At 43.6% G+C, this 23358-nt stretch overlaps 1 protein-coding gene across 1 annotated transcript in view; it reads left to right on the forward strand.

Moving 5' to 3' along the window:
• The window catches only part of CCBE1 (collagen and calcium binding EGF domains 1), a 135378-nt gene extending 112275 nt beyond the window's left edge, over nt 1-23103 (forward strand). Inside the window, exons 4-11 of the mRNA XM_035100415.3 lie at nt 1390-1524; nt 3407-3544; nt 8611-8714; nt 15298-15418; nt 16518-16657; nt 16749-16784; nt 18590-18625; nt 19817-23103. Coding sequence (XP_034956306.1) covers nt 1390-1524; nt 3407-3544; nt 8611-8714; nt 15298-15418; nt 16518-16657; nt 16749-16784; nt 18590-18625; nt 19817-20050 — 944 coding nt within the window. The 3' untranslated portion in view covers nt 20051-23103. The remainder of the gene's footprint in view (nt 1-1389; nt 1525-3406; nt 3545-8610; nt 8715-15297; nt 15419-16517; nt 16658-16748; nt 16785-18589; nt 18626-19816) is intronic.
• Nucleotides 23104-23358: the final 255 nt, after the last annotated feature.

The raw sequence follows: 23358 nt of genomic DNA on the forward strand, positions 1-23358 counted from the left end.
ATCCCCACCCCTTCTCTACATAAGTGCCTGGAAACTTCCATTTCACTGTATCTGAAGAAGTGTGCATGCACACGAAAGCTCATACCAAAATAAAAACTTAGTTGGTCTTTAAGGTGCTACTGAAGGAATTTTTTTATTTTACTTGAAATGCCAGCCATGGATGGATGCAGCTGCCAATGCCTCCAAGCTGGTATATTACTTTTCCAGTCTAGCCCAATGAAAGGAGGATGCAAAGACCCTCTTCCCCTGGAGAAACGCCCCCACCCCCAAATGGCTGAATATGTATGGTGGAGGCCATAGAAAGCAGCCCAACAACTCCATATCTCCTCCTAGCTGCCCTGTAGTATCACACAAACCATAGCATGATTGTGCCCTATGATTCCTTGTCCCCGCTAGCAACAGCCAGTGAATTGCAGCTCAGGCAGGGAAACTTGCAGAACATTAACCATCTTCCTGAATGCCTAAAGGGGCAAATGGGAATGCTCCCCACCTGGCTATCCCCTCACTAGTATCTGCACCACCCACCAGCCACACCACCCCCATATCAGTTCCACCCATGACCTTCATGTGGGTCTGAAGAGGGAATTTCCATGGCCTTGGAATCCTGCCCTCAGTCAGGAACCTTGCATGGTCAAAGTCCAGCACTCTGTTCACACTGTGGCCAACCGAAAGCAGGACCTGAATGCCACAGCACTCTGCTCATCTGTGACTGCCTCTGACAGCGGAAGCCTGAAGAGCCACTGCCTCCTGAAATCTACTCTCAAAACCCCAAAGAGCTGTTGCCAGTCAATGTAGAAAATATTGAGCCAGATGGGCCTTTAGTTTGGCAGGGGGTATAAAGCACCTTCCTACATTCCAACAGTGTGTCTCCCCTCTTTCAGCTGATCCTACGTATCTCCAGTTGCATCTAGTTCTGCCTTTATGCTACATCGTCCTTGTATCCTGTAAACCACCAAATTTGGTTCTGGAAATAGCATTGTGGGAGGTGTACAGTGCGGTCACTAAACTGTGTGCAGCTTCTCCACAGTCCAACAGTTACAACCATCTACGGTTCTTAGCTTAGTATATTTCTTTTAACCAACTTTTATTCGCAGAGAACTTTCTCTGGAGTTCCCCCCCCCAAAAAAAATAATAATAATCCTGAAGGTGATGGAAGAAAAACAACATCATTGTGTAATTACATTTATCTTCTTTTTCTTCCAGAGGTATCTGTTTCTTTGCCTGTTCTTTTGTCAAACATAGCAACCCAGTGTAAAAAAAAAAAATTGAGGTCTATGTTTTCTTGATTAGTAACGGGAATACATTGGTAACTGAAGGATAAACACTAATTTCCCATTACTTTTTGCGTGTTGTACAGTTCTAATAACAAGAACATTTCTCTCTCGTTAGATTATGACGTCTGCGCAGAAGCTCCTTGTGAACAACAGTGCACAGACAACTTTGGACGAGTCTTATGCACATGCTACCCTGGTTATCGGTATGACCGCGAAAGGCACAAGAACAGAGAGAAACCCTATTGCTTAGGTGGGTGGAAAAGATTGCACCTGAAATTAATTCAGGGTTACTTGCCATAAATTCAAAGAAACGGATTTGTATGTGCTTCCAAAATTTTGTTAATTCAGATTATTATTATTTTTAATACATTTTTTCATTTGTATTTCTGATACATTTCAATATCAGAGAAATGTAAACAAAAATAATGTGAAAAGGAAAGAATCTCTGGAATAATAAAAAGTAACAATTTTGAAACAACAAAAACAACAACCAGAAAACATTCCTTAACCGACTTCCCATCCTCTCCTTCCATGGTTCCTTTTATCTCTTCTTTTCCTCGCATTTTCTTGGTTCATGCTACCTATCACAACTTATATAAACTCTAGTTATTTCTTACACTGCTGAGAATCTTACCATCCTGCTAGGTTGATTGCCTGCTTGTCATACTTTTTCATATATTCAATAAAGAATAGCCAGTCCTCCTATATCTTTTATCATTTTGATTCCTTATTCTAGTGGTCATTCCTGCCAGCTCTGCATATGCTAACAGTTTAATATACCATTCTTCTTTTATTGGTACCTTACCGTATCTGTTTTCCATTTTTGCGCTAACACACATGCAGCAGTTGTTGCATATAGGAACAAAATTCTCTCTTTTGGGGGTAACTTCTGTTGTTATTAACCCCACAAAAATCTTCTGGATTTTTAGGAAAGGATTTTTAAAACATTTTTAAAAGTTCATTATAGATCATTTTTCAATAGTTTTAAATTATGCTGGACGACCACCACATGTGATTAAAAGTTCCCTCCGCTACCTTGCATTTTCAGCAGTTGCCCTTTCTTGATTTTGACATTTTTGCTAGTCTATTTCAACCCTGGATCCCAATAACTCATTTTTAAACTGCGAATTTTGTTCTGCGAATCCATATTTTTAAATCTAAATTAAATGTTGCATTCAAGTGATGGTAACTTAACCAATCTGTCACTTGATCTTTTATCTCTCTATACTGTTTCAATTTATATTCGTCCCCAGTGACAGTTAGCAAGTCTCTGTATGTACTCCAATTTTTCTGTACAGTATATTATTATTTTTTCCTTGCAAGGGCTTCTGTTGGTGACGGCCACATTGGTGTTTTTCTTTCTAATGTTTTTGTATTTCCCCCATACCCTATACAGGTTTTTCCTAATTAAGTAGTTTGAGAAACTCTCATATATCTTGGCCTTCCTGTACCACAGGGATGCATGCCATCCAAATTTTAGGTCATGCCCTTTCCAAGCTGTTCTTTAGTAAAATCCATTCTTTCAACCAACATAAACATGATGCGTCAAAATATACAGTAATCATGATTTTATGTTTTATCCTGGGTTTTCTCCCCGTTAAATAAACTTAGGTAGATCTTGTTGCCATTCCTTAAAATTTCAGGTGTCATTAACTATAGGTGCAGTCTGAAATAGGAATAGCATCTTTGGGAGTATATTCATTTTTATAACTGAAATTTCACCCAGCAATGACAATTGCGTTCTACTCCAAATTTGCAGATCTTTTTTGATTTCTTTCCAAACCTTTACCAAGTTAATTCAGATTAATTCAGATGCTGCCTCCACCAACATGGCCAACGGTGAGGGATGGTGGAAGTTCAGAGTCCAACATTGATCTGGAGGACCATATGTTCTCCATCCCTGATCTAGAGGGCCACAGGTTCTTGTCTAACCTGGCTGTCACTATCCCTCCAGCAACTTAGAGGTATTTCTCATCACCTGCTGTCTGAACCTTTGAACTGCAGATGCTGGGGGTTTGGAATCTATTGCATGCAACACATAGTTCCACTGAGTGTGCATTTAATGCAACAGTTTTAGGGAACCTTTATTTCTGATAGTTCCCTCCCTTTTTTTCAAACCCATCCCCTTTCAGATATTGATGAGTGTGCCACAAGCAGCGAGCCCCTCTGCCCCCACATCTGTGTCAATACCCTTGGCAGCTATCGGTGTGAATGTAATGAAGGGTACATCCGTGAAGATGATGGGAAAACATGCACCAAAGGAGAGAAAGGTATTACATTGCTGTTTCTTAAACTATTCTGGCCCAAAGGGATCTACTGTGCACTGATAAAATCAGTGAAAAGCTCCAAGCCTAAAGACCTTTGCTCAGAAGGAAGTGCTATTAAAATTGCATATTTTTCCCTCCAGGTCAGTTGATTCAGAGCTCTTGCCGTTATGTTATGAGCTGGTTGTTCCAGCTCAGACCACATGGCTCTCAGCAATTTCTGGTGAAGCTGGGTTCCCAGAATGCATTGTTCTTCTGCATATGAAGCTGAAGTCATAGTCAAGCTGAACTATTCTGCCTTGTGAAGTCAGCTGAAGCTATCTATGCCCCTGGTGTGTCAGCTGTCTTTACTGAAAACATGGTCCTTTCTTGGCTGACTTCAGTTACCCTTCCCCCAGTAAGAAAACGAGACTAGCTAAACCTTGTTCTTGTCCACAAGTCACAAAAAAGCAGAGAATCCATTCTTTACAGACATTTTGAGGGCAGAGGGTTCCCATAACGTTGGAATGTCTAAGATCCCAAAAGTACTCTCTCGCTTGGACTACTGCAATGCGCTCTACGTGGGGCTACCTTTGAAGGTGACCCGGAAACTACAATTAATCCAGAATGTGGCAGCTAGACTGGTGACTGGGAGCAGCTGCCGAGACCACATAACACCGGTCTTGAAAGACCTGCATTGGCTGCCAGTACGTTTCCGAGCACAGTTCAAAGTGTTGGTGCTGACCTTTAAAGCCCTAAACGGCCTCAGTCCAGTATACCTATAGGAGCGTCTCCACCTCCATCGCTTTGCCCGGACACTGAGGTCCAGTGCTAAGGGCCTTCTGGCAGTTCCCTCGCTGCGAGAAGCCAAGTTACAGGGAACCAGACAGAGGGCCTTCTCGGTAGTGGCGCCTGCGCTGTGGAACGCCCTTCCACCAGATGTCAAAAAGTAAAATAACTAGCAGACTTTTAGAGGACATCTGAAGGCAGCCCTGTTTAGGGAAGCTTTTAATCTTTAAGAAATTAGTGTATTTTAATATTTCTGTTGGGAGCCGCCCAGAGTGGCTGGTGAAACCCAGCCAGATGGGTGGGGTATAAATATATTATTATTATTATTATTATTATTATTATTATTATTATTATTATTATTATTATTCAGCCTCCTTTTTTCAATCCAGCTTTGCAAAACCAAGTGGCCAGGTGACAGAGTTTCCGCACCTTTAATAGCTATGCAGAAGAAATCTTTTAAGCAGGTATAAATTGTCATGAAAACGGGCTAAATGGCAACACCTGCTAAGATGCCCTTATTCACAGGAATAAATGGCAGTATTCACCTATGGTCTTGCAGTCACAATGTAGGAGTTGTTTCTAGCTAGTATTCCAGTCCACCACACATGATAACAGGATTTTCTCCCTCTGACTCTTAAGTCTACTGTTGGAAACAATCTGCTTAGGAATGCCATTTTGTGGCAGATAGAAGTTCATGCGCCATTGCCAGCCTAAAAAAAACCATTTACATTGCAATAACCTTTCCAAAATAGCTGGCTTAAATTGCAGTGGAGTTTAGGTCTTCAAGGCAGATCATCTGATAAATTCTTTCTTACAATGTTAATAATATACTGATTTTTTTAAATTAAAAACAACAACACAACACCAGTATCTCACCCAATCTCCAAAGATAACACACAGGATGGAGAAAATGAATTAGTGTGTGTTTATTTTACAGCGCCAGAGGGATGAAAGCTGTCTGCTGCCCTTAGCCGTCTGTGAATTTGAGCTGCAGGTTTGAATATGGGGAGGGGCACCAAAGAAATGGACCATCTTTGTGACATGAAGATCCTATTGCATATTGTAGAGAGGGCACGGCATAGCCACATAATCAAATGAATACTAATGGCAGATAATACAAGGACAGATGATAACATAAGCCTTGGGGGTGGAGGGTGGGGAATGTATGCAGGCACTCAACATTGAAACAATGGGTAGAATTCAACATTGTGCTCTTTGCATTGTTTCATCTGCTCAAGCGTTTCCGTTTCCCAGCTGAATAGGTCCCCCCACTCGCCACCACCAATATGTGCTGTTTTGGGGGTTCTCAGGACCCCTCAGTGGCCCATTGTGGGGGTATGGGAAGCCCATGGGAGCACAAAATCCTCACTGTGCAAATGGAAGTCCTTGAGCAGGGGTTTTGCTGATGGGGCTGGCTAGGTGAATCCCACCTAAGAACTTCAAGCAAATGTACTGCCCCATCAAACAGTATTATCTTAGGAACTGCTGCTGGGCTCATTTTCTTATCTTCAGACAAGAAAGAACCAGTTTTCAGTAATGATAGCACACACACACACACACAAGCTTCAGCTGACTTCACAAAAGAAGAATAGTTCAGCTTGTCTGTGACATCAGCTTCATATGCGGAAGAGAAATGCATTCTGGGAGCCCAGTTTCGCTGTCAGTGTGGTGGCAAATAATTCAGAAGCCTCTCAGTCCTTCACACTTCTTCTGTAGAGTTTGGCACAGAACTTTGAATGCCTCGGCTGTCATTTTTATTAAAACAGTTTCTAGTACCCGACACTGTGGAAGAAAGCATAGGAGCATTGACTTATTTTAGCCCCTCTCTGCCTGGAAAAACAATTCAACTTTTGGGGGGAGCAGAGTTTGCATTTGCATTACATCTGCTGTATGCTGAAGTTCAATCCTTGTGCGGAAGATGGAGGAGCTTAGCAGGTGTGAAAAAGATGTGGTTTTGTATGACTAGGCCCTCATTAGTTCCTGCCCATCTTTCCTATGTGGCAGGGGACGGGGGACGGGCTCCATTTCTCCTGTGACTGTGTGACTCTTACTGGGTTCAGTGGTTTCATAGAATCATAGAATTTTCAGTTGGAAGGGACCCCAAGGGTCATCTAGTCCAACCCCTTGCAGTGCAGGAATCCTTCCCACAGCCTCTATGAGTACAAGAAGCAAATATTCATTGGACCTTGCTGGCTACAGTGCCTTACTTGCTAAGAACAGGAAGTAAGCCTCTCCCTCAAGCTTTTATAGGGATCAGGAAATGCCACTTGACTTGCTCTGGTGTTGGTGCAAGTAGTCTTCCTTGGCAGATGAAGTGCCTTTACCTTACTGTTAACTCCTTTGCCAAAGATGTGTTGTGGAAGATAAACTGATCCCTATACCTGCAATCCGACAGGTCACTCATTGCAAGCTTTAGCCTTTGCTGCCGGGAACCAAGCGAAAAACAGTCCTAAACATTTTGCTACTGGCCAGGAAGCTAACAACTGCTTTATGGCCTCTGGCCTCCTTTATCTGATTCTCACCTTTTTGGAGATCGCATCCTTGGGTTATGACCTCGGCTGCTGCCAGTGCAAGTTGTGGGGCTTAACTGATGCCTTTGTAGGGTTCTGGTGAATGTCACAGGCTGCTGTGCCTTAAATTTCCATGCCATTACTTCTTCTGTGCAAGCAGCACAGGGGGGTGCAAGTTAGTTCTGGGCCTCAGACCCTGGCAAGGGAACTTGCAGCTTGTTGGCCGGGGGGGGGGGACTATTGAGAAAGCCTCGTAGAATCAGGTGAGGAGGATAACTTGTAGATCATCCCTGTTGAATGCAGGACCTGCATAGAATCATAGAGTTGGAAGGGATCCTGAGGATCATCTAGTCCAGTCCCCGCAATGCAGGAATATGCAGCTGTCCCATACGGGGATCAAACCTGCAACCTTGGTGTTATCAGCACCATGCTCTAACCAACTGAGCTATCCAGGCTGAGCAGTTCATGATGCAAATATGTAGCATCCCTGGCAGATGGTTGTCCTGCTTCTGTTAAAATGCAGTCGTGCCTTGTACGTTGAACAGAATCCGTTCCGGAAATCTGTTCAACTTCTAAAAAGTTCAGAAACCAAAGCGCAGCTTCCGATTGGCTGCAGGAGCTGCCTGCAGCCAATTAGAAGCTGCAGAAGCCCACTTGGACATTCGACTTCCAAAAGAATGTTTGAAAACCGGAACACTCACTGCCAGGTTTCAATCGTTCGGGAGCCAAGGCGTTCGAGATCCAAGGTACAACTGTACCTCCAACAAAGGAGAGCCCCTCCCACCCTTGCCCCAATTTACCTCTAGCCTCAACCTGATTGGTGCCGATAATTGCGTGTTGAGACCCCCAAACCACCCCCCGTTGATGAATAAGATGAAAGGAGACAGGTATTAGATTAATGTTATTGGGCAAATTTAGGCCACAACTTTATTGGTTACAGAATATAAGCGGTATTGGCTTAGGCATTGGAATTGACCCGACTTTATCTGTCTCCTGCCCGTCACGCCTCCCTCCCTTGCCTCAATTTACTTCTAGCCTCAACCTGATTGGTGCCGATAATAAGAATTAATAAGCACATTCAGTGATTTTTTTCTGGGGGTACACAGCACCAGCACCATTTTTCTAGAAGAAAAGCACTGTTTAAAAATGTGGCACTTATTCTGATACTTCTTGCGTTCTCTTGTTATTCTCTGCATTTCAATGGCTCCGGCAATGTACCAGCAGACATTTCAGGGTTACCTTTTTTTTTTTTTGCAATTGTGGCTCTGACCCTTTCTGCCATTAAGCATCCCATTGCGCAGCAAACATAATCAGTGATGATAAAGGCCGGCTTTGTGCAAATTGCAAGCAAAAGGTCTCGCTGCATGAGATATTGGCACAATTTACAGCATACAAAAATTGGCCCTTGAAGGGGGATTATAAATCACTGTGGGTCCCCGTACAGTAAAGACTCAGAGGTAAACACTCTCCTCCCCCCCCCCCACAAGATATAAAAAGAGTTTTACAAAAGGGCATTAAGACCTGCTAACTGGAAACAGCTGCTGCTAAGACTGTTTGCAGCGAGCTTACGCTGGATCTGTGCAGCCTTTCATGGTGATTCACAACTGGGAAAGGTTGTTAATACCGAGGGCACCTCTTCCTCTCACGGAATGGCCAGGAAGGAAAACTTCAAAGGCTCATCACCGCAGCACAGCTTTCTTTGGCATTTCTCTTCCCTTCTTTGTTTTCTTCCCTCTTGGGGGGGGGATGCACTGGAATATTTGCTTTCTCTCTCTCTTTCCCCCCTTTTTGCAGGGTTTTCTGAGAAGGCTGATAACGTGGTGAAACCAGGGACCTGCTGTGCCTCTTGCAAAGAGTTCTATCAGATCAAGCAGACAGTGTTGCAACTGAAACAAAAGGTACAAGAGTCAGTGGCGGAGGAATGGGGTGCGGGGGGTGCGGTCCGCCCCGTGTGTCATCACTGAGGGGGGTGACAAAATGACAAAAAGATGAGTTTAATTTTTTATTTATTTACAAAATGGGCTCACAAAACTTTTTAGCTCAGTCAACAAATGTAATGAAATGCGGCTGGCACTGGCTGCCACACCGCAGGGGCCGGCACTTACTGCAGGGCCTGCAACGTGCCCAAGTCACGCATCTCTCCTGGGAGTAACATGGTGGCTTGGGTGCCTGCAGGCTCCATGCTGCCTAAAAGGGCAGCATGGGACTTGCGTCTGCCCTCCACCTCTCCCTCAGCCGCCCTACAGCTAAGGGGGAGGCAGCGGAGAGGATCCATACAGCCATAGCTGCCAAGTACCCCGTTTTCCCCGGGAAACCCCTGTTTTTACTTACCTTTTCCCGGTGGTCCCCCATATCACTTCGTTTTTCTCCATTATTTTCTCCTGCCAGTGGCCTTTTTTTTCTTTCTGATTTGCCCTTCTAAGGGCACCAAAAATGGCCGCCGGCGGCTTCAAAAGTCGCATCTACGCATGTCCGGAAGTGCGTAGACGCGACTTCCAGTGTCTGCGCCGGCCATTTTTGGTGGCCATAGATGGGCGGAACGACACCAGAAGTTGCATCGACGCACTTCCGGTCATGCGTAGAAGCAACTTTTGAAGCCGGCGGCAGCCATTTTTGGTGCCCATAGAAGGGCAAAGCGACACCGGAAGTTACGTCGACGCAACTTCCGGTGTCACACGGCTGCCAGTCCCGGATTCTGCAGTCCGGGACTTGAAAGGTAAGCATACAGCGCGCACTGCCCCCAGGTGCAGGGTGTGCGCACCGCACCAGGCACCCGAGCGGCAAGCTATGCCGCTGGCAAGAGTTGAGAAAAAAGACGAATGGGCTTGGCCAGAATGAAGTTTCTAAATAAGATATTTCCTAGGTTTGCTGCAGAACAGTAAACCCGGATATAGAAATTCAGCAAGTGAATTTGTCTTCTAGGGAAGTGGTGCAATCTTGTTCCTTGGAGGCTTTAAAAAACACAGTCACTTGGAGATGTTTTTATAAAAGATAGTTCAAGAATAATCTTAATTTAGGGCAATGAGTAGTCCTAGAACCAGATTATCGGTCCCTTCCAGTTGAGTGACCAGTTTTACAAGAGTCAGTTTAATCACATTTTGTATTTACCATATTTGGGGGATACATTAATAGAATCCTACATAATGAAGTTGAACTGTAAATATTTTTCACACACTATTTTCTGATGTAAGGGTAAAGGGGCCCCTGACCATCAGGTCCAGTCGTGTCTGACTCTGGGGTTGCGGCGCTCATCTTGCTCTATAGGCCGAGGGAGCCAGCGTTTGTCAGCAGACAGCTTCCGGGTCATGTGGCCAGCATGACAAAGCTGCTTCTGGCGAACCAGAGCAGCGCATGAAAACGCTGTTTACCTTCCCGCCGGAGCGGTCCCTATTTATCTACTGGCACTTTGATGTGCTTTCGAAGTGCTAGGTGGGCAGGAGCTGGGACCGAGCAACGGGAGCCTACCCCATTGCAGGGATTCGAACCGCCGACCTTCTGATCAGCAAGCCCTAGACTCTGTGGTTTAACCCACAGATGTAGAAGAGGTTAAATCCTCAAAGGAAAGAGCATGAATGCTATGGTTTTTTAATGACAATCAGTTCTAGATTATTTTACGGGCAAATAATTCTTTCAAAACTATGTGATGTGACAGATTACCGGGGGGGGGGAATCTACACTTGGCTTCGCACCATCATTTCCCTCCCAACACAACGTACTTATCTTTTTTATAAAATAAAATAAAAATCACCCGTAACCGATACACATGTGAAAACTTGAGTTTTGTGAAGGTTGACATGTGTGTTTTGCATGGGATTGTTTGGGAAAAAAAATAGATTAGGTGTGGTGGATCTTGCTATTCAGCTAAAGGACAGAAGAGAAAGAGTCCTTTTCCAGGGTTTTGTTATTTTGTTTTCATATAATACTATGAAGCCAATTTTATTCTGTAAAACCTTCAAAAGAAGAATACGCAAGAGAACCGTGTTGTGTTTTATCTCATGCAACAGAAACTCACCCTGGCCAATATCATCTGATAGCATGATGTTAGGCTAAGCTTGAAACTCTAGGCTTGGAATCTTGGAGGGTGGGGCAAAAGGCAGCTGAAATTTGGAGTGATTTCAAGCGGGGCGGGATTCCTAATATGTTTGGGGGGCTTTTCGGGTGGCAGTAGATGTTCTGGGGTGTTCTAGGTGTTCCAGAAGCCACCATTTCCCTACCCCCAAGAAAATGCAGCAGAATGACACTACGGTGCTGGGTTTGGAGCAGTATGGGGAAATAAAATAAGAGCTTGCAGTGAATGGTGTGTGCACAGTGCAATTGGGGCTGCAAAATAATAGAGAGGTAGTTGAGCTCAGCTGCTGCCTGATGGACATGATGGTTCTGGAGTTCTCAGAAGCTTACTGTGTATGTATGCATTTATTTGCTAAATTTATATCCCACCTTTCCTCCCAAAGGAGCCCAGAGTAGCTCCTTTTTTGGAAGTTCGTTGGATAGAATATCAGCCGTGTTAGGCAAATTTCCCTGGAACACAGCTTGCTTGCAATCACCGATCTCTCCCTGCAGTGTGGAGTGCTTGGTATGTTTTCCAGGTCCTGTTCTCAGCTCACATTATATCAGAAGAAATCCTGATACACCTAGAGAAAAGCCACTGTGAAGCAAGTCCTGAATCAGGCATAGGCAAACTCGGCCCTCCAGATGTTTTGGGACTACAACTCCCATCACCCCGAGCTAAAAGGACCAGTGGTCAGAGACGATGGGAATTGTAGTCCCAAAACATCTGGCGGGCCGAGTTTGCCCATGCCTAGGATTCTCTGCAGCACTCAGGGATTCTATGCAGATATAATGGAAATAATTCCTCAGAGATTCAAGTAAAAAAAAAAACCTTCTTCCCCATCATCCCCCTCGAAAGAGTTGCAAAACTAGTCAGAGAGAGCGCCCTTTGCCAAAAGAAATAAATAGCAGGCGATCCAGGCATGCAAGCATTCCCATGTGTGGAATAGCTCTCATTGCACATGTTGCTTGCACAGATACATGTATTTAATTAGAAATAAGTGTTAGCCTGGACCCAGGCGATCCATCGCCAAGCCAACTGATCAACGGTTTCCGCACGGAACTTCTTCAAAAGTACAACATGTAACGCAGGCCATGGCGGGGGTTAGATCTCATTTCCGTGACTGTTGTCCCTTTTGAAAATATTGTAGGGAGGTGTTTTGTTTCTTTATGGAGAAAGATTCAGGCATGAAGAGAGACTTGGGAGTGAGATCATTTTCAAGAGCGATTCCAAGCCTGAATCAAGAAATGGAATGGAATAGAAATTAGATCAGTGCATGCTCATGTCTGGCTAAGATGATAATATTCATCATGAAAGCACAGGGCAGATGCTTCTGACCATGAGATAGTGAAGAGAGAGCAGACAGGAGTGTGTGGGTGGTTTAGCATACATTGCATGAGCTTCAGGGCCAGGTTGAATTTGCAGGTTGGCATCTGTTGCCCCTACGTGTCCTTTATTAAAGTGCCTGTGTTATCTGTTAGAGATAAATAAATGAGTTGGCAATAAAACTAAAATTGCATTTGTGTACACTCAGCAGGGGGAGAAAATGTTCTCATCCTGTAAGTATTCTGAGCCCTTGGAAGGGAAAACACCATAGTTCAGTGCTTTGAATGCGGAAGATTCCAGGTTCAGTCTCTGGCACCTCTGTTTGGTCTAATCCAGGCATCCCCAAACTGCGGCCCTCCAGATGTTTTGGCCTACAACTCCCATGACCCCTATCTAAGAGGACCAGTGGTCGGGGGAGATGGGAATTGTAGTCCAAAACATCTGGAGGGCCGAAGTTTGGGGATGCCTGGTCTAATCCAACAGGGTGTTTGTTATTCCCATCAGCCCTGATCATTGGCCACAGTGGCTGCATTGGCTGAGGATAATGGAGGCTGGAATAAAAAGGATTCTGGGTGGCTGTAAGTTTCAGGCCCCTGGTTTAAGCAATCTGTTGTAACAAGATTGAATAAGAGCTCTGCTGAAGACTTTGGGGGTGGCAAGTCAGAGCAGACAGTAATTATTGTTGTTGTTGTTGTTGTTGTTGTTGTTGTTGTTGTTGTCATAGGTTCTTGCGGCTACTCTTGAGTAACAATGCTCCATACCTTTAAGGTGTTTTTTATTGTGCATTCTATTTACAGTGCAAAGTGCCTGGAAAACATGTCTGCTTAGTCTGAGTCAGAACCTTGCAATGGCTTCTTTCTGTTTCGCGCCCAACATAACAGCTTGGTAACCCCAAAGCACCTCCCTCTTGTCCTACAGGGTGCCATACGCCTCAACTCAGGCATTGGGGGGAAGGGCCGTCCTTCTGACTGCTCTCCCGCCATTTCCTCCCCAGCTGCCTCCCTCTCTACTCGGTGTTGAGGCTCTTTGACGCTGCTAGAGCCTTGCCCCTCCCTCTCTGCTTCCTGACTCCTGTAATCTGATCCGCTACTGGACTTACTGCTCTGAGAGGAACTCAACCTGATGGGGGGGGCTGTTCCCTATAAGCCCTCCCCCTTACAATTATTATTATTATTATTCAGCCAGAATTTGAATCCAGGAATAAGTCTAGAATCTGTCCTGTGAAAAACTAAGGGGTAAATTTTCACTTTAGTTTTTATGCTTGCCTATGTTTAATCAAAATACATTCTCTCTTTATCCAGAGTGCTCATATGTACGACAACATACGTCTCTTTAAGAACTCTGATGCGGCAGCCAGAGATTTAATTTTTTAAAAATAAACTTACATGTACTGTACACACACCATACAACATTCATATTTGGCGAGAAGGGTATATATATTTTGTATTGCAGCGTATGTACCCAAGCACAAAAGGTAAAGCTATTAATTCCAGCCTATTGTCCACTTCTTCATGTTTGGGCATTTTTTGCTTCCTTGAAGCCGCCCATTCACAATAACTCTGTGAGGTAGATAAAGTGGCGGGGAGAGAAAAGGGGACAGCGCAAATCAAGCCCCTTCTCAGCCATGCCAGAAGATCCACCCAACTCTGCTGGGCTCCACTGACCTCTGCCATGAAGGAAGCTCAACCACCGACAGAGAAGGTCTGTCCGAGAAAAGTGCCCCAGTACACCCTCCCAAGTGGCAGGAAGGAGCTGACACCAGTATCTGCCCACAGAAAGTTCTTAAGAAGAATGGTTGGAGCAGAGAAGCTCCTGTGCCTACCATGCTGCTTTCACAGGATGCCAGTAGACCTGATCTGGGCCTCTTTTCTGTTCCAGCCTAGGAATTGGCTCGGAAAAGGGGCATTTTTCCTGACCCTGACCTCCTTCTATGACAGGTGCACGTTCCAAGTCTGTGGATGCAGCGCCAGCTACACCACTTCATGCTACCCCTGGTGGCCAGGGTTTAGGATTGTGCCTTGAGTGACCCATCAAAGAGCAGTGAGCTCCCCACTCCAAATGTAGCACCATGGCTCTTTCAGAGGATTGTTGTTGTTTAGTCGTTTAGTCGTGTCCGACTCTTCATGACCCCATGGACCAGAGCACGCCAGGCACTCCTGTCTTCCACTACCTCCCGCAGTTTGGTCAAACTCATGTTGGTAGCTTCAAGAACACTGTCTAGCCATCTCGTCCTCTGTCGTCCCCTTCTCCTTGTGCCCTCCATCTTTCCCAACATCAGGGTCTTTTCCAGGGAGTCTTCTCTTCTCATGAGGTGGCCAAAGTATTGGAGCCTCAGCTTCAGGATCTGTCCTTCCAGTGAGCACTCAGGGCTGATTTCCTTCAGAATGGATAGGTTTGATCTTCTTGCAGTCCATGGGACTCTCAAGAGTCTCCTCCAGCACCAAAATTCAAAAGCATCAATTCTTCGGCGATCAGCCTTCTTTATGGTTCCAGCTCTCACTTCCATACATCACTACTGGGAAAACCATATCTTTAACTATACGGACCTTTGTTGGCAAGGTGATGTCTCTGCTTTTTAAGATGTCTAGGTTTTTTAGAGGATAGACTGATGGAATTAGTAGCTGGGTCATGAACTGAGGGTTCATTTTATGCTGTCTTCCAAGTCATACGCAACAAAAACGCAACTAGATGTCACTGAATATGCTTGAAACAAAATTAAAAAAAATCCTTCCAGGAGCACCTTAGAGACCAACTAAGTTTGTCATTGGTATGAACTTTCGTGTGCATGCACACTTCTTCAGATACACTGAAACAGAAGTCACCAGACCCTTATACATAGTGAGAGGGTGGGGAGGGGTATTACTCAGAAGGGTGGTGGGAATGGGTGGTTGACTGACTGATAGCTGTTGACGACTGTTAATGACTGCAATTGGTCTCACAGGAAAAAGCAAGGGGTGAGATGGCTAAAGAGAGCTTTATCATGTATAATAAGAAACCAATATCTTTATTCAGACCAGGTCTTTCCATGTTTTTAAGCTTGGTAATAAGTTGCAGTTCAGCTGAATATGCTGCGTGACTAATGGTTTATGGTACTTTATTTCTTGCAGGTTGCTTTGTTGCCAAATAATGCTGCTGACCTTAGCAAACCAATCACAGGGGAAAAAGTACTTGCATCCAATACATTAATACCCGGTCCTCCTGGACAGCCAGGTGACCAGGGTCCTCCAGGTAAAGCAATAAAGTAGTTAAACTAATTTTTTGTTTATCATATTTGTATACTACCATACGTACAAGGAGCTTAGAGCAGGAACAACCATGCATACACACACACACACACACACACACACACACACACACACACATATATACACACACACACACACACACACACACACACACACACACACACACACATATACACACACACATAGAGTCTCAAAGCATGCCTTGTTCCATCTGGTTTATCCCATCCCAGGAGCTGTCCAAGGTGCTGCAAGCTTGATTCTTCCACACCTCCTCCCCTAACTGAAAATATTCCATTCCCAAGCTATAGATTTGTTTAGTGATTAGTGAATCTCTGGACTGGGAACTGAGAATTGAGAAAGGTTTCTCAACTTTCCTTGCCAAGCTCAACCTGTCAGATCTCACTCTTTGTGCTCTTTATATGCAGTTAGGCAGGAGACACAGAGAGCAACAGTATTTATTCCATTTATTGCATTTCTATCCCACCTTCCTTGCAAGCTGGGAATCAAGGCAGCTTGCAACGTTTTAAAAACATCATTGTGAAAAACAAAGTAACAAGAGCACATTCAGAACCAGCATTAAAGTGCTACTATTAATACCATGTAATAAAGCACAACATCATTAGATAGTGTGGTATAGTGGTTAGAGTGGGTTAGAGTTCATATGAAGCTCGGTGCGTGACCTTGGGCCAGTCACACTCTCCCAGCCTAGCCTACCTCACAGGCTTGTTGTGGGGATTAAATGAGGAAGCAGGGAGAAACACATAAACCTCCTTGAGCTCCTTGGAGAAAATGCAATCAATCTATCAATCTATCTATCAATCAATCAATAATGTGGTTGTTGTGTGTTTTGTTTTTTGTTAATGTAATTGCATCATAATCTTTGAGCTGAATTGATCTTATTTTGGTCAAGATACAAGGCTGAAGGTGCAAACCTTTGGGCTTCTGGTTAGTCTCCCAGCAATTGAGATACAAGCTAAAGTAGGGGTGCTCCCCCTCCCCGTTGTTAAACCAAGTCAGCCCCCATTCACCAGCCACATGTATGAACCCACTGGCAGCATTTAACCATCTCCCTTTTATTGCAGGTGCCACAGGTCCGCAAGGGAGCCCTGGATTTCCTGGATCTCCTGGCCCTCCAGGTCAGCCAGGCCCTAGAGGAGCAATGGGGCCTATGGGACCCTCTCCAGACCTGTCCCATATTAAACAGGGCAGAAGGGGCCCCGTGGTCAGTATTGCACCTCCATTCCATAAATGCACTCAGCGTATTGGTTGTGTTATTGCATGCTCATAAGGACTGTGGTTTTTTTTTTCCCCAGGGTCCTCCGGGAGCACCAGGAAGAGATGGAGCAAAGGTGAGCAAGCAATTCTTTCCCCTCTGGCATGCGTCTTATGGAATGTTGCTCCCAGTTCCCAACTAATTGGAAGGCAGAAGGAAGGCAGCTGTAAAGCTGGCCTATCCCAAGAAACAACAAGCAGAGCCCCCTTGTGGCTGAGTAGTGTGAGAGTGCCTTGCAAGGCAGCTTCTGTATGAATCGGGCGTACAACATGGCCTGCCTGCTGACATAGATTGTTTTGCTGTTGTTCCTTCCTAACCAGTTTGATGGTCATGTACAGGCTGAATCTCCACCTGATATGCCTGAAATCTCCCAAGCTCAGGACAGCTGCAAACCCAAATCCTGATAGAGTAATGGAGCCACAAATCCATCCTTTTGAGCATTGCAGTTTATCTTTTATCACAAATCAGGGCCCTATCTCCTTAGATATGTCTTGAAATTGAAGGTTCCATGCTATCATAATATTGTCCATCTGTTATATTAATTGGAAACATTTTTAGCCTACATCTAGGGTGTAAATGAATCTATTGCATAGCTGTCAAGTTCTCCCCTTTTTAAAGGGAAATTCCCTTATGCTGAATAGGCTTCCTCGTGAGAAAAGGGAAAACTTGACAGCTAAGATCTATTGTTCATTTACTTTATGGTAAATTTGATTGGAACTATTCCCAATACAGATGGCTTTGGCTTTTGGGGAGAAGTTGTTTCAGAGTTTTTCCCTGCTCTGGAATCATCATCAAAGTATGGTTCAATTTGTTGATTTGAATACTTAGATAAAAAAAATTGTGATTGGAAATATGATACTTAACTTTGATATGTAACAAATGGTAAATGAAATCAAGGCTTCACACTTATTGTGTGAGAGCCCTACTGAACTCAGTCAGAAATACACCTAGTGAAAGTCCCATTGAACTCAGTAGGATGTTCAAATGCTTAACCTTTGCTTCAATTGTAACTTTTCAGATCACTTAATGCGTGGTTTGAACGATTATTTAGACTTTTGTTTATTGAATTTGTTTTCTGGCCTTCAACTCAAAGGTTTCCAGGTTGTTAGATAGCAATACAGTATATTAAAAATATACAAATCCATAGTAGGGGTGGGTGGGGGAAACACCAATTTAAAATAAGTATCATCAATGAAACTTCAAAATATTAAAGAAACTACATTACAATCAAGCAGCAACCCACTTCTCAACCAGTTTCATATGCCTGAGAAAACAAATGCATCTTGATTGACACCTAAATTAATATGTTCTAATGCTACCATCCTTTATACACTAGCCTATATACACACTGAATTCAATGAGACCAACCCTTGAGTAGACGTGCGTAGGATACTGAGGTCCAGTACCAAGGGCCTTCTGGCGGTTCCCTCATTGTGAGAAGCCAAGTTGCAGGGAACCAGGCAGAGGGCCTTCTCGGTAGTGGCGCCCACCCTGTGGAACGCCCTCCCATCAGATGTCAAAGAGAAAAACAGCTACCAGATTTTTAGAAGACATCTGAAGGCAGCCCTGTTTAGGGAGGCTTTTAATGTTTAATAGATTATTGTATTTCATTTTTCTGTTGGAAGCCACCCAGAGTGGCTGGGGAAACCCAGCCAGATGGGCGGGGTATAAATAATAATAATAATAATAATAATATATTATTATTATTATTATTATTATTATTATTATTATAATAACACAATAAGTGATTTTGCATGGTGAAAGTGAGATGAGGTCTCTACAGAGTCAAAGGGACATTTTGATGCAGGTTGCTTTAGAAGGATGGCATAGGTCTCCAAGTTCTGGTTCCATTTTAATCAATGAAAATTATGTTTGTTTCAGGGTGACAGAGGGGCACCAGGAGAAAAAGGAGCACCGGTAAGTATCCTATCCAATTGCAATGCAATGTTATTTATTTATCTAATTCCAAATGTTTATTTACTTACTACCTGTTGGACTAGACCAGGCATCCCCAAACTGCGGCCCTCCAGATGTTTGGGGCTACAACTCCCATGATCCCTAGCTAACAGGACCAGTGGCCGGGGAAGATGGGAATTGTAGTCCAAAACATCTGGAGGGCTGAAGTTTGGGGATGCCTGGACTAGACGGCCCTCCAACTCTTCAATTCTATGTTACAACATAAAGAAGGGGTATCCAACTAAACAGTTCCACTAGCATAAACCCATTGAACTACACAACATAACTTTTCCTCCCTCTACTCTCTCTCTGTGTGCTTCATGTGCTTCTAAATCTGTTGCAGGATTGATCCCAATCTCCCAGTTCAAATTTAGGAGGTGCACGTGGAGCAGAAAGCCCAAAGTGTTTGTTCTAGCATAACTGTTTAGCTGGATACCACCCATAACAGCATGAAATGAAGGGCTGCTTCATATATTTTGTTTTCCTACATCACTGTTAAATATACTAATATTAACAGCTACAGTGACCAAAATCTGCACCTCGCAATTGCCCCATCCAGACAAATGCATTGGGCGCGGGGACACTGAAAAACTGAGCCCTGCCTTCCAGGGCTGCTGATAATTGTATGGGTGGAATAGTCTCTCCCATACCTGTATCCCTTTGCCCCTCCAACTGCAATCAGTTGGAACAGTCTTCATTTATGCTTTGGAACAGCTCTGAAGCACACATGGGGCTCCAGACTGAGGACATTGTTTAATGCTTAGCAGTATGAAGGTGTGAGCATCTTTCTGTTTTTCAGTCCCAATAAGTGCCTTCTGTGTCTTCCCTTTAAACAATTGTTGACGTTTCTTTTAATGAAATAAGTGGTGAAGATGTGAACGTCTCGTATCAGACACTCTTAGTTCCTATACAAAGCCAACTCTGTGCCCACAATAGTGAGGGTAACAGAATCTTACACACTGAGCATTTCTCATTTCTTATTTGAAATTTGCATTCAGAAAAGATTCAAGTACAGATTGTTTTTCCAGACTTCACTTTCCATTAGTTTCCTTGCCTCTGTTTTGATAATCTATCCGAAACTGTGGCGTATTGTGGAGTCATTAGGAACATGAGGGACTAGTAACTTAATTGTCACACCTGTAATATTTCTAGGGGCCACCCGGTTCTTTTGACTTCCTGTTACTAATGATGGCCGACATCAGAAATGACATCGCTGAGCTGCAAGAGCAGGTGTTTGGGCACAGGACTCATTCATCGACTGAAGAGTTTCCATTACCTCAGGAATTTACAAACTATCAGGACATAGTGGACCTGGGATCCGGAGAAGATTACAAACAAAGGACTGCATCAAAAGACTCCCGAACGTACAGAGAAGGCAATCATTAAATCGAGCTTGTGACCTGGAAAGAGTAAAACTTTGCAGGGCAGTGGTCCACAAGTCATTTAAGCCAGTGTACTTGCACACATTCCAGTTTAGCCCCATGGAAATGGGCCAATGTACATGATTCACTGAAGTTACCACCTTCCCTTACTTTAGCACTGCAGGCAGGACCAAATTACTTAAGAGCCAACTAGGTGATCAGCACTCAGTGAGAATTATCCATTGTGCAGGTGGAGAACTGCATATCTGCATACGAAAAACCAATACCTGATTGTAGGTAGAAGACATATGTGCTAGAAAGGAACAATCCTTTCTACACTTTTCCTTGACATGCTCTCTTTTGTCTGCATGGAGTTGTTTGTTTCTAAGATAAGGAGCGTTCAAATGTTTGAACTTCTGGTTGCTGCCTGAAGTGCTCCAGCTCAGCGGTTTATGATGGCTACATATTACCTTCCAAAGCAGAGGAAGTGTGCTTCAGAATAGCTATTGCTGCGGAACACAAGTGGAACAGCGCCATAACATTCATGCCCTGCTTGTGGGCATCCCAGACGCATCTGGTCAGCCACTATTTGGAATGGAATGCTGTCCTAAATAGACCTTTGCTCTGATCCAGCTGCTCTCTTAGGTTGTTAACAACAGATGCATCCCATGGGTCTGCTAATAGTGTAACTCGACTCTCGAGAGCAAGGGGCATCAGGAATTTGGCTGCCACCCAGGATTCCCATACCATACTCTGCTCACATCTAGAGGAAGGATTGTGCAAATATAGCTATGAACATCCACCAGTACTGCCTTCCTCCTGTTCCTTTTTCCTTTTATAAGCTGGGCAGGATACTGGTTGACCATGTTTATATGTATATATCTTCCATTTTTCTACATCTCAGAACACATTTCATTCTCCTTTGTCTTCCAGTAGGGAAGCAGCTGCTGTATCTGTGACTTTAAATTGTAGACAGTTTTAAAGGAGCTCAGTTGAAGGAGCAAGTTGGATGGCCCTCCCTTCCTCTCGTTGCACCAAGGATACAGGGTGTGCAAGGCAAGGAATGGGACTTTCTGCATTCACGCAATGGCCTAACATTAGCATAAAAGAGGAAATTTTACATCTGCAACGAGTGCTCAAAAGTAGGCAAGGGTCTTCAACTGCACCAGGGTAATTTTCTACAACCGAGTGACCTGTAAGCTACCTTAGGTACTAGTTCTGCGGCTTAAATGATTTGTAGACTGCACTGTTAAAAAGAGTTGTACAATATTTTTAAAATGCACTGATAATGTATAAAGTTTTATATGTTTTATTGTCCAAAGTTTCTCAGTTCCCTTTTTTACAGAGAGGTTTACTGGTAGTAACACAATCCAGCTGTATTATTTGTTAGCCCAAGAACTGGCCCCAGAACTGTCTAAACATGGACTCTATCATAGATTCTGCTTTGGAGCAAAAAATAAAAAAATAAAAACCCTAACACATTGGTAATTCCAAGTGCAGTAGCATAATTTGAAGTCAGAGGTAGCTACAAATGTGTGACATTTCCTTTTTCTTAGCCAAACAGTGAAGTTCGGAAAAGTGGTCGTTAGTGTTATTAGCCAGTTCATAAATTGTACTTCCCAGCCACGAGGCAATGACCCTGAATGATCCCCATTTTAGGTGCAATATAAAATTGCCTGTAATCAAACTTCTAATCCATGTATCTTTGGTAAAATACAAACAGACATGTAGCCTCCTTCCATATTCCCTTGGCTGCAACTTGTACGCAATGCCAATTTAGTGCTGATGGGGAAAAGATTATGGCTGGTCCATGGTCGAAAATGAAGATACTGAATATATTCCCTACTTAAATCTAAGTCCTGATTTGAGGGCTGCAATGCTCAACGGCTTTCACATCACTAGTGGTACTTCAGAAAAGGTCATGAATCTAGTTCAGTTTGCTTGATGGCTTTTTTTCTTAAAAGCATGTGCAATGGGCCAATTGGATTGGCTCCTTGGATTTTTAGTAAGGGGTGGTGGAGAATTAAGGCATGAAAGCAGAATAGCAAGAAGAGGCAGTATGGGCATGATCCAGCAGGCCTTAAGTCCCATTGCTTTCAGTGGGAGTGAGCCAAGTGCAGGCTTTGACTGACTCGCGCCCATTCTTATTTTATGAAAAGAAAAGTATAATCAAACCATTCACAACATTTAGTGTAATAAGAATATTCTGTGTTGCCAAAAGATGGTTTTGTTTTGCTTTTTGCTTTTTAAAGGCTTAATGTGTCTACAGAAAAAAATACTAGTTCCCTAGAACGTGTTTTTAAATTCCAAAAGATTCTATGTATTGCTGATTAAGCATCATTATTAAAAAATAGTTCCATTAATTTCAGTAGAAAGGCGGCCTGATCCTGTGCATGTTTACATAGTAGCAAGAGCCACTGAGTTCAAGGGGACTTACTCTTAGCTAAAAGTGCATACGATTTGCACATATGCCAGCTTAGCCCTTTGATGTGTATGCTTCTGCAGTAGAATCATAGAGTTGGAAGAGACCACAAGGGCCATCCAGTCCAACCCCCTGCCAAGCAGGAAAGTAGTTAGCAGTAACCAAAAATTAGCTGAGATGCAGACATTGAAAAGTTTTTGCTAAAGATTTCCTAATTGGCACGAACAAATACGCAGAAGAAAGGAAGAAATAATATTCTATAACCTCTGAATAATCCCTCGAGATCTCAACGCAATCCCTGTCTGAGACTGTCTGTAACAGTGCAGACAGTTCACTAGGGATTTCCCCCATGCATTCCTCACAGTAATGAGTGGATCTGGGGCAAACTCATTCTCAGTAGATTTGTGGCCAATCTCTCTTTGAGATCATATTTCACAGTAAACGAGCGGAAGCAACTGGAGGTTAACAACATGACCCATAATTTTATTACTCTCCTCCCTTTTTTGTAATAATAATAAAAGACACGGAGCTTTGTCACATTTAGAAAGCTATGCAACACACAATTATTTATGATGATTATATGAAGTACTAGAGAGTATAAAAAGTGACTGTGATTATGCAATGTATTTGCAATTAAAGAAGGATATTTTTTCTTATTTTGGTATTGACTCTCTTGTATCTTTTCCAACTTCTTTTTGAAATGGTGTCTACGAAGAGAGGCCAACAGAGACAAACACTGCACATTGCTGGAGGGCAGTGAGTGTGACAGGCTGGCATATATCAGCTATTTTTCTCAAGCAGGTGCTACAGCTTTTACTGGCTGGCTATACAAAGTGGGGAGGGGGAATATCCTTCAACGAAGTCCTCAGGCCATAATTATGTTAGGTGTAGTTTGGCTGTAAAGCAAATAC

Source organism: Zootoca vivipara, chromosome 10 (assembly GCF_965207765.1).
Source record: "Zootoca vivipara chromosome 10, rZooViv2.hap1.1, whole genome shotgun sequence".
NCBI lineage: Eukaryota > Metazoa > Chordata > Lepidosauria > Squamata > Lacertidae > Zootoca > Zootoca vivipara.